The following is a 16,187-nucleotide window of genomic DNA, read 5'->3' as shown; positions in this document are numbered from 1 at the left end:
GAGTGAGAGTATCATTTTTACTGTATCGCGGGAGAAATAAGAGAATGTCGAAATGAGACGTGTTCCGAGTTCAGGAGTAAGAGGCATGAGGAACTTGACATCGATTTGTGGAAAGCCAGGCTTCTGGCGTGGGACCGACGTTCTGATGCGGTGTGGAATTATGATCCCAATAATATTGTTATAGGATGGAAGTAAGAATCAATCGACGCGCACAGATGTAGCTTTGTAGACCTGATTGTACAACTTCATTTTGTTTATTATGACCAGTACTTGGACGCAGGATCAATTGTACCGCCCATAGGAGAAGAATTGAAAGAAAGCTAAGCAAGTAAAAGTGAGATGAAGTACCAGTGAACATACGGGGATGGATTGGGCCAACCGATCGTCATAAATGTATGGCCAGAAAGCTCGGATGTTCTAAACAGGCCGGAACAATCATATATACTGCACACTCACAACAAGAACGCCGCGGAGAAGCAAAACCCGCCTTTGCAAGTACCGTACTTGGCACTCGCCAATAGTTGTGTCTGGACACTAGTGCTGACCCAAAAATGCGGACAGAGCATCCGCTCCCTGTCAAAAGAATAGACGAGTTCAGCTTACAAAACTTGATGATTGCCACCAAGTGTGCTCTACAAGAAGTTCGACATAACCACTTGTTGCACCTTCCTCCAGATTTTAGCAAATAATTACCTACATTATTGTTCAACCAAATTTCCAGATTGGTAATCGAAAAAGAATAAATTTGAAAATCAGACACACTACAATGTCGACGTCTTTCCAAGAGCACTATCCATGGACCGGCCGTCCGCTAATAGCCAGCGCTGCTATGGGAGGCTATGCTGGACCTGCTCTAGCAACCGCAGTTAGTCGAGCTGGAGGCATTGGGTTTATCGGAGCTCTAAGGGATGTGGCAATACTGGACCAGCAGCTTACTTCCGCAAAAGCCTCATTGCAAAACGACGACCTCAAAGTTGCGAGTGAATCGACGCTGCCTATTGGTGTAGGATTTCTGTTGTTCGCAACGCCGCTTGACGATGCCTCTGTGGTGATCGGTCGACACAAACCAGCCATCATATGGCTTGCCTGTCCTGCTCAAGAGCAAGATTTTGGGACCTGGAGTAAAGCCATGAAGAAGGTATCTCCGTCTTCTCGGATCTGGATCCAGGTTGCAAGTGTTTCTGTCGCGCTCCGCGTGGTTTCAACGTGTTCGCCGGATGTTCTGGTCATGCAGAGTTCCGACGCTGGAGGTCATGGACCATTCCCAGGAGCCGGGATTGTGAGTCTTGTCCCGGAGACTCGGGATGCGCTCAACAGAGGAGGTTTCTCAGAAATTGGAGTCTTCGCTGCTGGAGGAATGAGTGATGGCCGAGGAGTGGCTGCCGCACTTGCCTGTGGTGCTGACGGAGTGGTGATGGGGACTCTCTTTTTGGCTAGCAAGGAGGTTGAGCTTCCTGCCAAGGAGTTCCGTGAGGCCATCCTAAAGACGAATGATGGCGGTATTTCCACAGCTAGATCAGCGGTGTTCGATCAGCTGGCAGGGAAAAGCTTTTGGCCCTCGGAGTACGACGGAAGGGCAATTGCCGGGGCGAGTTATAAAGACTTCAGGAGTGGTGTTGGTATTGAAGAAGTTCAGAACAGATATGCCATTGCGGCAAAAGAAGCTCATAAAGGCTTTGGTGAAGAAGTGAGAGCAGCAATTTGGGCGGGATCTGGCATTGGACTTGTGACAGAGGTGAAAACAGCAGGCGAGATTGTGACGGAGTGCAGAGATTTGGCGAGACTGTGCCTTCAAAAGGCTATCAAATGCTTGTAACGTGGTTCTTAGCTGAGACTATCAGCTCAAATTCTCAAGATGAGAATATGAAGGATGAGATCCCCTGACCACAATTGGGCAATCGTGCACCGAAGTCCGACGTCCGACGGACTAGCCAACATGGTGAGAGGCAACGCAGTACCGAAGATTCGTTGAAAGGACATGGTATGATTTTCGGTGAGATGTAGGAAGGAAGTGGGAGAAATGAAACGAAGAAACTAAGCTCTAAGCTACTGTAAGACGGGACGGGAGGCAGGGGGGTTTTGATGCCTGAGGACCCAGAATATGCCGCTAAAATAAATCTTGACGCTCGACGTCAAGAACATCTCGAAGCTCTTATCAACCGTCAACTCTGCGACAGCGATAAATCAGTGCCGTAGGCGACGTGATTTCGGTCCGGACTTCATTTTGATATACCCATAGCAGCAGCGACAATCTTCGCTTGCTCAATTGACGCCCGCGTCACCACCTTACAATGCCTCTCCTTCCGCCCTCCCACCCATCCTTCACACAGCTTCGAAGCTTCACCTGCACAGCGCGAACACTCGCAAAATCAACCAAACAACGACTAAAATTTGAGCATTCAGCGGTCCCAGAATACCCATACGGGCCTTCACAAGTCTACAAGCAATCGAATTTCGGTCTCTATGGCACGCAAAAGATCCGCTTCGGGAACATGGTATCCGAGAAGAATGAAATCAAGACGAGGAGATACTGGCGGCCGAACGTGCACTCGAAACGGCTGTGGAGCGAGGCGCTGCAGGCTTATATACGGCTGAGGATCACGACGAGAGTTTTGAGGACACTGGATAAAGTGGGCGGTTTGGATGAGTATCTACTAGGAGAGAAAGCTGGCAGGATAAAGGAGCTGGGAATGGGGGGTTGGAAGCTGAGATGGAGGATTATGCAGACGGAGGCTGTGAAGGAGAGGTTCAGGAAACAGAGGGAATTGATGGGACTACCGCCGAAAGAGGAGGTACTTCAGGGCTCGGATGGGATGTTGGCTACTGCAGAGCAGGTTGAGGATGAGATAAAGCAGTTCGATGAGGATTTGCAGAAGGGGCAAGATGTGGATATTGGGGAAGAGGTAGAGGAACAAATATCTGTCGATGAGGGGTTCATGAGCGAAGAACCGCCGAGCCGGGAGAAGGTCTTGTTATAGGGAAGTGGGACCATGTATTATCACACAGCATTACTGTCCATACTCAATTGTATCTCTGTACAATCCGAGTAGAATATCCCGGGCGATGTTGTAGCTTGGAATATCCGCCGGGTGGCTTCACAGTCTCTCCGGATCTCATCTTCACCTCGCTGAGTGGCAGGACCAGATTGCAATATTTGGCATGGAAAACACACGTGGCACGGATAGCGCAAGCCGGGTGTCACTGGTAAGTCCTTTCCTAACCAGGAGAGTATGGAAAATGCTTCTAATATCAACATCACGCTGCCGAGCTTCGAATCGCGCCTTCCTCTCGAGTCCAATTCCGATATGTTTCGTGCTGAATGCCAAAGTGTCTTAGTCTTGACAACCTCATCAATATCTCTAGGATTGGGGGGCCAAATGCAAGTGCTTCATCCCCAGGAGAGCTTTAATATTCTAAATGTTCTAATACTTTCTCAGTATTATTGAATGTATAAGAACTTGAGGGAACAATAGGAGCGGGGGCAGTTTAAATGACCCGCTTGAGTTAGTTCATTAACTGCCGCTTTTTATGTCCACCACAAGCCACCCGATCTGGGGTCAAAATTTATATCCACTAGTAAACGAGTTTTACTCTCTTGGATACATTTCGGTAGCATGAAATGGCATTCAAGCACAGTTTGTATTTTGACAATATTTCTGCAATTTTTTACATTCCCGCAACACATGCTGGAAGAGGATGGAAAGGCTCCCCAAAAATGTTAAACTAGCCAAGACTCCCCGTTTCTCGACGGAAACGGTCACAACAAACTTCAACTTAAGATTGCCAGACACAAACCGCAACTAAAAATCAAGAACCACAAACTCTGGTCATACGCGCATAACTCTAAACCCTCCACCCTAAACCGACACAGCATACACGATCTCCGCCGTATCCTAATCTCCAACTCCCTAGCCCGAGGCAACGTTCTCTCTCCCTGTCAAAAAATCGAGCTCACCTCGTTCCACATAGACACAATCTACGACCTCCAAGATAGCCTACGGAACATCGTCGCCCCCACTATACTGAAAGCCTATTTCCACCTCTGCGTCGGGAGTGGGCCCTGACATCAAAAAAATCGGGGAAGAGCTTGAGGAGCGGAGGGGCATAATTGTTTTGAGGTATAGAGAGGAACGGCGAAGAAAACAGTTGATAAAGGCAAATCGATGCATGAAGAACAATTGGATCGGAGACATGAGAGCGAGAATTACGGACCCAGAAAATGCCTAGTGACGATGATGATAGCGTGAATAGCTGCGAGGCCGACGTCTATGATGAATAGCTCAAAGAGCGTGTGGCTTAAGATGTATTGTGCAACATTTAAACCAGAAAAGTTAATCAAATGCACAAAGTTTTAAAACCATCTCGCTCGTGCAGTGTCTGTGAATCGTCGCCATAAACTAGAGTAACTCGATGATTCACAGCTTCCAAGCAAGAGACTTCCTTTCTCACGACGTCTATATAAAATCGATACACTTTGATCAACCATTTTGAATAAACATCCACGTCCGTTACTCCAGCCACAACCCAAAAGTACACCAAGTCAGCGCGATGGATACTCAAAAGCACACACACATCACACCACTTATTACTCGGGAAGACTTCCAGGCTGGTTACATGAAGCCAGGCGGGTACAGTCTTGAGGACATCGCAGCGGCTATCATCGATAATGTCACCCGGCCGAAGGAAGAATTGACACCAAGGCAAATGGAAGGACTAAGGAAGTTTAAATACCATGGATCGTGGAATCTCGCACAACCAGAAGACCTTGCGAATCTTCACAAATTCTTTGACATCTTCAACGACGTCTATTTCAATGGCGTTTTGACAGGCCACTGCAAATTGGAGTGGTTTGATTCCACGGCTAGAGGAGTCAGAAGAGTGGCCTGGGGCATCTGCGAATTAGAGCTTCCCCGAAGAGCACGGGACCCGAGATTCAAGTTTGAGAAACCATGGGCTCCAATCGGCATCAGAAAAGTCGACGGCCGGTACAACAAGGCTGGTCCATCATACAGGGTCGAGCGATATCTCAACTGCCTAGCCCACGAGATGCTGCACGCTGTTTTCGTGGTTTATGCTTGCGGTTGCATTAACGGATGCAGGCAGAAGGCCGACGTTGCCTGGGGCATTCACGGCGGCCATGACGACTCTTTTCTTTCGGCAGCCTACGCGATAGAGAAAGTGGAGAAAGTCAACAGAGACGCTGGATATTTCGGCCTTCTAGGCCTAAATCTCGATCTCTACAGGATCAATGGGGTTATATACAAGGTGCAGGAGGGGGTTAACTTGCCACCAGACTCTGAACTTCGTCGGCTGGGATTGGATATCAAGGAACTCTTGGAAGACCTTGCAGTCCATAGGAAATACAATGCCAAAGAGTACAGGGTGAAACAGCATGCAAGACAGTTGATGAAATCAAACCGATGTTTGATTAGGAATTGGAGTGTAGGAGAAGAGTGTGAGATCTGCCACTCGGTGCTGGCGACAATGAGAGCATGAGCAACAACGTCGGCCTTCTGCCGTTGCAGACAAGATAGTGCTCATTGAAACTCTACTGGTGTTGTTGGAGAGAAGATGTATGTTGTAATCCTTCGTCGTAGACGAAGATGGAAGCGTGGAATAAATCGATCCTTTCTTATTCTGATGGAGTTCGTGACCGTAAATTCGAAGCAAGGTAAGATTAGCGGTATCCCAGTGAGTGGGGGTGACCCGCTCTCAATGGTGGCAACCGTCATCATCTTTCCATGCCTAAGAAGTCCAACCTGCTCCAAGTCCAGGTGATGGTCCAAATGTGACTCGGGACGATGAAAATCAGTGTCGCTTTTATTGTCCATCGCAGGGTGGATACGACCAAGAGACACGATGGGACGATGAATAATTTTCAAAGCTATGAGAATGTCGGCCAAAAGGCTACGACAAAATAGTAATGAATGAAGCTGAAGATGATGTTTGGCAAGAGAGGCTACTCTCGAATGTATCAGCATTCACAACAAGCATGATCCCTGAAACGTTCCATCTAACTCTTGCAACCTGACCGCATACATAAACTCGTTTCTTACCTCCATCTCACCAAATACCGGCCAAACAGACAAATCTAATAATGGCCACGAAGCACTCGCACCGCCGCATCAACGAAAATGAAGTCCACCCGAAATCTTATCCCTCCCTCGCCGATCTGGTGATATTCTTCCCGAGACACCACGACTCTATTCTCAGCGACTTTCAGAAAGTCGCTCTGTATGGCTTCCGCAATGATCCTAAATTCGACCTCCGAGAGCATGTCACAATTTCAACTGCGGAGTTAGTGGAGCCGTATTTCGGTTTGTTTGAGAATTTTACTTCCTCGCGAGTTTAAAGGATTGTTGTGAATTGTCGATCGATGGAGATGACACTCATAGGAGAGGAGAGGTGATTGAGAAGGAATTAAAACGTAAAATCGTTCTAGGGTTCTTGTCGCGGGAACAGGAAGAGAAATGTATCATTGTGGTGAGCTCACAACCAGACGAGTTTGAGGGGCGGTACGAGAAGATGAAAGCTTATGTGGCGATGCTGTTGCATGTGACGATCCATGCGTTCCAGGAGCTTTGGACGTTTGGGCATTCGAGTTGTAGGGATGGGTTTGAGAAGCTGGGGAGAACAGGGCATGGGAGGGTGTGGCAGGATGTTGCGCTTGCGGAAGGAGGCGGCGAGGGATGGAGGGGCTTTGAATTTGTATTTGAGGTTGGAGAGGGAGTTTGCTGTGGTGGTGGCAATGAAGGGGTCTGTAAAAAGGGAGGATTTGGAGTGATGGGGCATGCGACCTGAGGTTGTGAAGGACGCAATCAAAGCAGTTAGGGAACAGCAGCGAGGAGATGATGGTCTATCAAGGTAGCTAAAAGCGCAAAGGCCAGAAAAGTAAGTGTGCTCCAGACGATCTTAGTGGGTGCGGAAGTGACGGGCGCAGCCTGGTACGCCTACTACCGCTCGAAGCAAAGCCCCTCACTCTGGCAGTGATATCTTCTAAAGAGGACTAACGCTTTTTGCAAGATGGGTAACGTAAATAAGCACACAGGTACAACTAAGATTAAATTTGCATTCCCTTTAACCGCTTGGCCAGAGTTTAGGCGCACGATGGAAAAGAAATCATCATCTATAGGTTGCTTGCCGTATATGGTCAGGATAGACTTGACTCACCTAAAGGACAATTGCATAGCATAAGTGCGATGCTTTTGAAGGTCTTTTGTCAGCATTCAATAAGGCTGATTACAAGTGTAGGAGGCTGCACCTTTTCGGCCATCAAAAGTCTCCAACGCTGTTCCCGGCGATTCAGGAACACTCTGACTCATGCTAATCGGACGCCAGCCTGTCTCTGCTTCTTTCGCTGCTGTGCTGTCGCGTTACTCATGCCGCCAATCTGACTTCCATCCAAGCTGCTCTGAGCCTCCTTGCGTTTCTCGTCCTCGATTTTCTTGAGCATCTTCTCAGTCTTCTGCTTGCCGCTGCCTTTGCCATGGAACTGATGTGACAAATGCTTGAACGCCTCCTTCTGGTTCATGCTTCGTCCGAAGTCGTCGATATACTTGAGCTCCACGTTTGGCTTGTACTCTTTGTTGAAATGCTCTGCGAGTTGACGAGATTCCACTTGATCACGGAAAGTGTTTTGCGAGCGAGCATAGTCTTCTTTCTCACGTGCAGACATCCGATCCAGACGGCCAGTTGCACGATCCCGTTCTCGTTGTGTTCTCGCCTTCCGCTCAGCTTCGGCCTCCCGGCGTTGCTTCTCTGCTAGGAACAATTGTTTCTGCCTGAAGACAGCATTGAGATCTCCAGACTCTGCAGTCTTGAGGATGCCTCTCTCCTTGAGAAGCTTCAAAGTAGATCCGATACCGTGGTCTAAGGTTGCCTCTTTCTCCAAGCCAGTATTTGTAATATCCTCGTTTGCAGACTCCTCGCGGTTCATCCGAGCCAGACGGTCTTCCTCATCCTCTATATTGGCATATGATTCGTCCATATCAACGTCGCCCTCTTCATCAGAGTCGGCGGTCATCGTGGTGACAGGCTCTGGTTGTTGCGAAGTGGATGTTCTCTTTCGCTCTGGCACAATGGGTTTTTGTAGGTTCGCAACAAACTCAGATGTCTCATCAATCACTAAGCCAGCTTCACCTTCGGCAACCTCGTCAGCGGCAGGGGTTGCTGATTCTTCCCGAAGCTGTTCTACAATGTCCTCGGGTCTGAATGATCTCGCAGTTAGTACCAATGTACTGCAATTCCACGGACAATGAAAGGAAGGCAATTATGAATAACCCACAACTTATGGGTCATTGACTATCAATGTGCCAAAAGTGATGAGATATCTAGGAAGATAGACCTGAGAATCTGCGTACCTTAGTTTTTGCTGCTTCTTCAAAGCATTTCTTCTTTGGGCAGCCAGAGAGGCCTGGAGGTCCTCGTCATCTACGAATGACATATCATCAAAGGTCCGCTTCTTGGTAGCGACAGCTGGCTGGTCAACATCCATAGCGCCTCTATTTGCGTGTGAGGTATCTGCGGCCGCGACTTCTGGAAATATATCATCTTCGTCGACCGCTTTTTGTCGAGTAGATTTTGCCTTCTTCTTCTTTGGCTTCTTCATTTTGATCTCCGAAATGTCGAGGTAGTCGGAGTTTGGCTCGTTTTCTGAACAAGCAGTTAGTGACAGATCAAGGAAGGGGGTTATCACTTTACACTCACTGAGGATATCAAGGCTGAAGACCTTAGGCTTCATCTTCTGAGAAGAAACACCCTCGCGACTGGCCTCGGCAGTACTCCCCATGCCATCCAACGTAAATCGCTTGCCCTTCTTTCCATCAATCTCCTCATCATAATGTGCCAATATGCTCTTCTCGCCAGTCTCGTCGACATCGTTCGGATTATATACTGGCTTCTTCTTCTTGAGCTCAAGCTTCTCGTTTAGTTTTTCCCTCTCACGTAAATCCAGATTCTCTAATTCGTCCCCTTCTTCTTCGTTCTCTTCGATAGTGGTATCCTTCAGGGTCAAAACCTGGACCTCGCCCTCCTGGAAGGTATCGATTTCGTGGCCAACTTTGACTCCTGCAAGATCCTTGGCAGTATATTCGGCAGCGGTCTCGGCTTCGGCCAATTCTTGCTCCTTCTTCCTCGCCTTTTCAATTTCCTTTTGTCGTTTCTTTTGCTTGCTCAGCCAGCTCCGGGTATCCACATCATCCTCATCGGCGTCACCCAGGCCTTTGCCTTCAAGCTTCGAGAATCTCTTCGCCGCATCTCGGGCCTTTTTGATGGCTTCTGCTTTGGCTTCGCGCTTCCTCTTTGCTTCCTCGGCTTCTTGTATTTTGCGATAGTTATCATATCCCTCGGCTTGTCGAGACTCGAGCGTGCTGCCAACCTCCTCGGAAGGAGCAGCAGGCGCATCTTTGAAAACTGGTCCTACGGCTCCTGGGACAGGAAGTGGTTTCATGCCCAGAGACGCGCGAATCCGGTTCGTCTCCTCGATGGAAATTGCGTCCGCCATGGTGCTAGAGGTTGTTGGAGGAGTGGTTTGGTGATGGGTGTTTGTGCAAGGGGAGTCACCAACTTTGAAGAGGACCGCGCTAGTGGAAACCATGCTAGCGGCCGCCGCGCTCTACAAAAATTATTTTGCCTTTTCGTGAAGCTCTTCTTTTCTTTCACAACAACAGATTTGTGCCCAGCGGTCCCTTCAACCTTCTGCTTGCAGTCGCGTTGTAAGGTCGACTGCTGAGGCAGCTCGATCGTACTATGGAGCCATCATTTTCACTGGTGTCAATCATCCGATCGACAAATCTCAGAGGAATCGGTCCTTCGAAGCCTGAATTCGCTGTAAAAGGCTCGAGCTCGGTGGAGGAGTGTACTGAAGGAGTCAGATTCCACCTCTCTTTGCCGATGACCGTTGGTCTGTGAGGCTAGGGAAAAATCCTGACAACTACATTTCGAACTTGGGGAATCAATCTCTTGAAGCACACCTTTCGTGGGCGAGGTTTTGCGACGGCATTATCGTGGACACTTGGGACATGTCTTGACGTGGCGGGCGGGCCGTGTATCTGGAGAGGGAGGGCACACAATCTGGGGCCGTGGTTGCAGGTGTTGGGTGGCCGACGAGCTGTATTGTTAGAGGTGGGTTAAATGTTATCCGTCTTCCTTCGAAACGAATGGCTTTCACCTTGCAATCTATCATAAGTGACGAGCGTTCACTGGCAGACGGCCCGATGCGAAAGGTATCGTGACGTAGAGGCGCTTCCCTTGTTCTTTGAGCTATGCTGTTTTTCCTGCAGATCTTCAACGAGTCTGTTTTCTACGTACGATTTCCTCCTCTCCAATGGTGGATTACCGGCAACGACCTTTTCCCTCTTCAACCTATTCAGTATCCACTGTGCATTACCCGCATGTTGTTGTTTCCATGCCACTACTTTTGCCTCTTCGGGAACAGTCTCACAAGACCAAGAGCTATTCCCTAAGCTCCAAGTGGCTTGAGCTCCCACGTCGGTTAGTCTCTTTTTAAGAATGTGTCCCTTCTGCACCATGGAAAAAGATGGGCCGATCAGGTGGATCTCACAGCTAGGCTATTGGAATTTGGAGGGCGTATGACGTGTTGTAAGATAGGCCAAGAGGTCTCTTTGCATTGATCGAATGACGGCGGCAACTCCTATGTATGATCTCCTTGGTAGCGAATTAAGCAACCTGGAATGCACCTGTGGACAGGAATGGGAGCATTGGGAGGAATATCTCTGCCGTGCTCTATCTTTGGAAGGTAGCGGACGTTCTTCGGTGGAAACCTGTCCCGTAGACTTGATCAACCTGTCAAAAGAGGCCCAAATAGATCTGTTCAACGCTTCGAGTAGTCTTCCTTTGTGGAGCATGAGCAGCTGAGGGGGGGGTCTCCAGCTGTTGGTTGGTTTGGTAGCTCGGTCAGATAGCCATATACCAGATCTTGAGAATTTGCCGAGTAACAAGGTGGTGGATTCAGGGGGGCTGTATACACAGTAAGACTTGAAGGGGACGGACCGATAGGGAGAAGCTTTGTGGGGTCTCCACACTCTCCACGAGCCTGCAATCTTGCGGGGTCGTGGCCCCAAATGGACTGAGACAGCTATATGTTCTGCAGCTATTCCTTGCTCTAAGCAAGGTCTTCTCTCGACCCCGCGACGATCACATGCACCACCAATCACGCTTCATAGAAATTTCCTCCCATGCGGCTTCGAATGGTTAACGAGTAACAGGCGGGCCATACTTGCGCCTCTTTGGGGCTGCCTACCGAATGCGACCTGAGACCAGCCTCCTCAACGTGTTCCCCGGAAAGACTCTCTGCACCGCCGAATCATCATGCCGCGCTTGCCTCGTTCGTGCCTTACAGAAAGCTCGACCTCACGGAGTACCTACTGAATCCAGCTGGTGGACAATATCTTCGTCATCGCCCATGCAGGCGCGGCTCACCATTCACGGACGGAAATTTGTGAAATCTTTCATGCAGACATGCGAATATCGACGGCGAAGTCGGCCATACTCCCAAGTCGCAAGTTCAGCCAGGCCGACGGGCTAGCTCTTGGAGCTTGAGAAAAGGCCTCTAGATATAAAGTCATGATGGAAGCCATGACTTCAGCTTTCTTTTCGTCTCTCATCCCCTACGCCTCCTTCAATCTCACCTCTGCCGCGGCTCACTCCATAATGTATCCCTTCAGTTCTCTGCTGGTGATGGGCAGTCTTGCCATCCAAGCTGTCCTTTCTCTACCTGACCCAAGCAGGGTTAAGGAACGGGAAGCGGAGATCTTGAAACGCTCCGTTGACTCTTTCATTGCCACGGAAAGCCCGATTGCTTTAGCTGTATGTTCTCTTCGTTGAAATGCCCCCCTCCCCCAAAAAGATCCTATACATTGGCTTCATCCAAATTTCCCAGAACACTGGCACATTCAAATTCCTGAATTATAAATACTGACCCTGGAATTTTCAGGATATGTTGTGTAACATTGGATCTTCAGGGGCTTGCGCTTCCGGAGCAAGCTCGGGAATTGTCGTTGCTTCCCCAGACAAAGTTAACCCGAACTGTGGGTTCCTCATATCTTTTCAAGAGACCTCCCTGACTTTGAGCAGATTTCTATACATGGACACGTGACTCCGCTCTCACTTTCAAGTGTATAGTAGATACATTCGTCAACAGCTATTCTGCGTCCCTTCAGACTGAGATTGAGAACTATATCAGCTCGCAAGCCTATCTTCAGACTGTCTCGAACCCGTCAGGAGGTCTTTCCAGTGGTGGTCTGGGAGAGCCGAAGTTCAACGCTGATGAAACGGCCTTTACCGGATCCTGGGGTCGACCGCAGAGAGATGGACCTGCTCTTCGTGCTACTGCTTTGATCACATACTCCAAATGGCTGATCAATAATGGATATACGTCTACAGCCAGCTCCTTGGTTTGGCCAATCATTCAAAATGTGAGTCGGAATGTTGCCATGATTCTTGACCGATCAACCACCAATGTTCTTGTTCTTTAGGATCTGTCCTATGTGACACAATACTGGTGAGAGGCCTTCTCCTAGATGTACCAGGAATTCCGGCAGTCTCAATTTCCACTTATTTTGAATCTTTTGAGAAACTTCCAGAAAAATGAAGATCTATCTATTTAAATGCTGATGATTTTGCAGGAATAATACGGGCTATGACTTGTGGGAGGAAGTCTCCGGTTCAAGCTTTTTCACAGTTGCCGCTCAACACCGTGCTCTTGTTGAAGGCAGTGCTCTTGCAGCACTTCTTGGAAAGTCTTGCACATACTGCGATTCTCAAGCTCCTCAAGTGCTTTGCTTTCTACAAACTTTCTGGGGTTCTTCTCAGGGATACATTCTTGCCAACATCAATCAGAACAATGGACGGACTGGGAAGGATGCGAATACTCTCCTTGGAGCTATTCATCAATTCGATCCTGCTGCTGGCTGCGATGCAACCACTTTTCAACCGTGAGTCATTGTTTCTTCATTGTCTGTCCATTGATTTTCCTCAATACTCTTCTCTTGTTAATGTAATGATTCTGACATTTCTTAAAGATGCTCTGATCGTGCTTTGGCAAACCACAAGGTAGTCACCGACTCGTTCCGGTCTATTTACACAATCAACTCTGGTATTGCTGAAGGAACAGCTGTAGCAGTCGGCCGTTATCCAGAAGATAGCTACCAAGGTGGAAACCCATGGTATTTGAACACTTTGGCGGCTGCCGAGCAGCTCTATGATGCCTTGTACACCTGGAATAAGCAGGGGTATATCACGGTGACATCAACCTCGCTGGCTTTCTTCAAGGATCTCAGCTCTTCTGTTACTGCAGGTAAGCACGACCACCTTCTCCAAATATTCCTCGTTTTTGGCACTTTGAAAGCCTCTCTCCACCTCTCTCCACATATCACCAATTATGCAATTCTCAAATTCATCATCCAAACAATGCTGACCAGAGGTTATCCAGGCACATACGCATCCTCAACTTCGACCTATACAACTTTGTACAATGCAGTGAAGACTTACGCCGATGGCTATGTGAATATCGTGGCGACATATGCTCAATCCAATGGCTCCCTTGCTGAACAGTTCTCCCGGTCAAATGGAGCACCGCTTTCAGCTTACGACTTGACTTGGTCATATGCCGCCTTTTTGACTGCCGCGGCTCGCCGAGCAGGCGTTGTTCCGTATTCGGTAAGCACATTCTCATTTTGATTGCCCCAGTGAGCTGTGGAATATTCAAAAATACTGACTCGGCCAGTGGGGAGAACCAACCGCCTCTAGCGTCCCTTCCGTTTGCTCTTCAACCTCAGCCACTGGCACCTATTCGACAGCTTCTACTGGATCCTGGCCGGCCAATCAGACACCAATTTCAGGCGGAAGTAGCACAACGACCACTACTACTACAACCGGGACTGGGTCGAGCACATCAACCAGCACCACCACCAGTTCTTGCGCAGCCGCAACCTCCGTTGCCGTGACCTTCGACGAAATCGTCACTACAACGTACGGCCAAACAATCAAAGTTGCTGGAAATGTCGACATTCTTGGGAACTGGAATACCGCAAACGCATATGCTCTGTCTGCTAGTTCGTACACCTCGAGCAATCATCTGTGGGATGGTACAATCAACTTTGCTGCCGGAGCTGTCATCCAGTAAGCTTGTCTCCCTATCTAGATGTCCCGCGAGTTATGGGACAATCAAATTTCCTCGAGCAATGCTGACTGAACGTTCTCCAGGTACAAGTACATCAACGTGGCGAGTGATGGTACTGTGACTTGGGAAGCCGATCCCAACCATACTTACACCGTCCCTGCAACGTGTGCCACTGCCGCTACGATTAATAACACCTGGCAATAGCTCGCACGGGGTGTAGAGAGAGAGCAAGGCTCCTTGATAACATAAATGAGGACGAGACAAGCGAGGCAATGAGGGAAATTGAGGCAAGATTGTTTATGCAAATGAAAATGAAGATGAAGATGGAAATGAGCGTGAAGGCTGGAAAGTGATGGGATTCGGACTTGCATAATTTTGGCCCCTTACTTCTTGTACAAAATTATCATTCTCTTCAAGTCGTGAGGAACTGAGTTCAGATTTTCGACTCTTCTACAGTACCCCTACTAAACCGCGATTTACATCCTCTCTACAAGTCGGTGTGGAGAGGAACATGATTGAGCCCAGAGCGTGAACCTCTATAACCTTTGCGGGAAGCAACGTCATACTGTACGAAACGTTGTTTGGATCTGCTCTGAACCTCCATGGCCCCCTCTCCGTGAAAGCTGGGTATCGACCCCTCTCCCAGTGGGCAGCCTGTCATGAGAGGAAGACAGGGCCTTCCAGCAGGTGAAAGTCACAAGAACGCCCTTGCGCCCTTGCACTCGAGTTGTCGGAATGATATAAAACTTCCTGTCTCGTTGCGGTGCGGCGAAGCACCGGCCCATCAACAAGGACGGTGAGGTGAAGATCACCAACGAGAAGCAAATGCTGCGGACTTAAGAGGAGAGAGCATAACGGGCACAGGGACAAGGGTATGAGGAAGGATACGACAAGGAAGGCACCGGGCTTGGCACCTTCGTCTGAATTTGACTATTGAATTTTGAAACAATGATCGCAGCTGCAGGGCAAATGCGTAAACGATCCCTGTATATGTCATATTCAATACTAATTAATCAGAAAAGGTGTGAAGATTGACGGTTGCCTTGTCAAAGCTCCCCTCGCTCAATCTCTCGGGCAATTGGTCAAAAATGTCTTAGGGAATAACCAAACTTGAGTATCCAAAGACGCCTCGCCACTCCCAAGGGCACTTACGTTCAGCTTTAATATGGGTCGCAGATTCAAAGTCGTCACGGCTCTGGTCATCACCAGTGGGGCTTTGACGTTCTATCTTTTCAGAAGGGAAGGAAAATAGGGTTGAAAAGCTTCTTATTATCAAATACTCGGGCATGCTTATTGTTATGGCACTGGCTTTGTGAAGTATCAACTTCTGCTGAAAACTGCAAGGATCACGGTACGCAACCCCCACTCACGTGCTGTTTTGCCGCTTTTAAGGCCCCCCCACTACATCACCACCACGACTTGCAAAATTCCCCCGGTTTACGCGCAAGCCGCAAATAACGACTCAACGAAACCACACAATTTATTTTATTTTAACAAACAGCGCTATCACCGCAAGCCTTAGGCTTAAAAGAGTTAGTGGTTTAAGTTTAAATTGAATTGGGTGGAACAGGGGTATCCAAATAGGTGTTTGAAATGCTGCAAACTTAAAATTCGTTTCTTAAAAGGGCAAGCATTCTCGCTTATTTCCCTTAGAAAAGGGAATATTTCCCTCGCCACGAAACGAACGCCCTCACCATCACACCCAAGGGCTCTGATTCACCGCGAACTCTCCGAGACACTCTTCCCTGCCCGGAAGCCGAGGGAAGGCCCGTGACAGGAGGAACAATCGTTATGTGTTGCTCATGCTCCGCTTTTCCACCCTGATGTGAGTCGTTTGTTGGCCAATTCAGGCACGTGCGATATACGAGCCCGAAAGGCCAGTTCTGAAACCCAAGTCCTTGGGCTCTTGTGACGCTTGGAATCCGCAATAGTACTCCCCCCGAGAGATTGCTTGGCGTACTTTCCCAGGCTAACGCAAAGATGATGATATTGATGCTTCATCTACAGTAGTTTATATCCCAGTCAGAGCGACGTAATGTGGATGAGT

General features: G+C 48.6%; 7 protein-coding genes across 7 annotated transcripts; 5 read left to right on the top strand and 2 right to left on the bottom strand.

Moving 5' to 3' along the window:
• Positions 1 to 109: 109 nt before the first annotated feature.
• Positions 110 to 452, bottom strand: K444DRAFT_408292 (uncharacterized protein). Its single transcript, XM_024872587.1, has one exon. It carries the CDS (start codon positions 356 to 358, stop codon positions 179 to 181), a length of 180 nt encoding a protein of 59 aa, XP_024736613.1. The 5' UTR covers positions 359 to 452; the 3' UTR covers positions 110 to 178.
• Positions 453 to 660: 208 nt separating this feature from the next.
• On the top strand, positions 661 to 1,881 carry K444DRAFT_613254 (inosine monophosphate dehydrogenase). The gene has a single exon (XM_024880312.1). It carries the CDS (start codon positions 767 to 769, stop codon positions 1,814 to 1,816), a length of 1,050 nt encoding a protein of 349 aa, XP_024736612.1. The 5' UTR covers positions 661 to 766; the 3' UTR covers positions 1,817 to 1,881.
• A 259-nt stretch (positions 1,882 to 2,140) lies between these two features.
• On the top strand, positions 2,141 to 3,281 carry K444DRAFT_613252 (uncharacterized protein). The gene has a single exon (XM_024880311.1). It carries the CDS (start codon positions 2,292 to 2,294, stop codon positions 2,976 to 2,978), a length of 687 nt encoding a protein of 228 aa, XP_024736611.1. The 5' UTR covers positions 2,141 to 2,291; the 3' UTR covers positions 2,979 to 3,281.
• Positions 3,282 to 4,548: 1,267 nt separating this feature from the next.
• K444DRAFT_663740 (uncharacterized protein) lies at positions 4,549 to 5,624 on the top strand (the record flags this gene model as incomplete). Its single annotated transcript, XM_024886872.1, has 1 exon — positions 4,549 to 5,624. The coding sequence occupies one exon, from the start codon at positions 4,549 to 4,551 to the stop codon at positions 5,494 to 5,496; it is 948 nt and encodes a 315-aa protein (XP_024736610.1). The 3' UTR covers positions 5,497 to 5,624.
• A 473-nt stretch (positions 5,625 to 6,097) lies between these two features.
• Positions 6,098 to 6,801, top strand: K444DRAFT_630093 (uncharacterized protein; the record flags this gene model as incomplete). Its single annotated transcript, XM_024883157.1, has 2 exons — positions 6,098 to 6,317; positions 6,443 to 6,801. 2 exons carry the CDS (start codon positions 6,098 to 6,100, stop codon positions 6,799 to 6,801), a joined length of 579 nt encoding a protein of 192 aa, XP_024736609.1.
• A 517-nt stretch (positions 6,802 to 7,318) lies between these two features.
• Positions 7,319 to 9,502, bottom strand: K444DRAFT_530020 (SART-1 protein; the record flags this gene model as incomplete). The annotated part of the gene is made up of 3 exons (XM_024874863.1): positions 7,319 to 8,207; positions 8,361 to 8,652; positions 8,707 to 9,502. 3 exons carry the CDS (start codon positions 9,500 to 9,502, stop codon positions 7,319 to 7,321), a joined length of 1,977 nt encoding a protein of 658 aa, XP_024736608.1.
• A 2,168-nt stretch (positions 9,503 to 11,670) lies between these two features.
• Positions 11,671 to 14,344, top strand: K444DRAFT_530003 (carbohydrate-binding module family 20 protein; the record flags this gene model as incomplete). The annotated part of the gene is made up of 9 exons (XM_024874861.1): positions 11,671 to 11,826; positions 11,954 to 12,047; positions 12,094 to 12,434; positions 12,495 to 12,520; positions 12,645 to 12,953; positions 13,041 to 13,315; positions 13,451 to 13,677; positions 13,745 to 14,139; positions 14,224 to 14,344. The coding sequence occupies 9 exons, from the start codon at positions 11,671 to 11,673 to the stop codon at positions 14,342 to 14,344; spliced, it is 1,944 nt and encodes a 647-aa protein (XP_024736607.1).
• Positions 14,345 to 16,187: the final 1,843 nt, after the last annotated feature.

Source organism: Hyaloscypha bicolor (assembly GCF_002865645.1).
Source record: "Hyaloscypha bicolor E unplaced genomic scaffold K444scaffold_83, whole genome shotgun sequence".
Lineage (NCBI taxonomy): Eukaryota > Fungi > Ascomycota > Leotiomycetes > Helotiales > Hyaloscyphaceae > Hyaloscypha > Hyaloscypha bicolor.
This window is presented reverse-complemented; position numbering and strand designations above follow the sequence as displayed.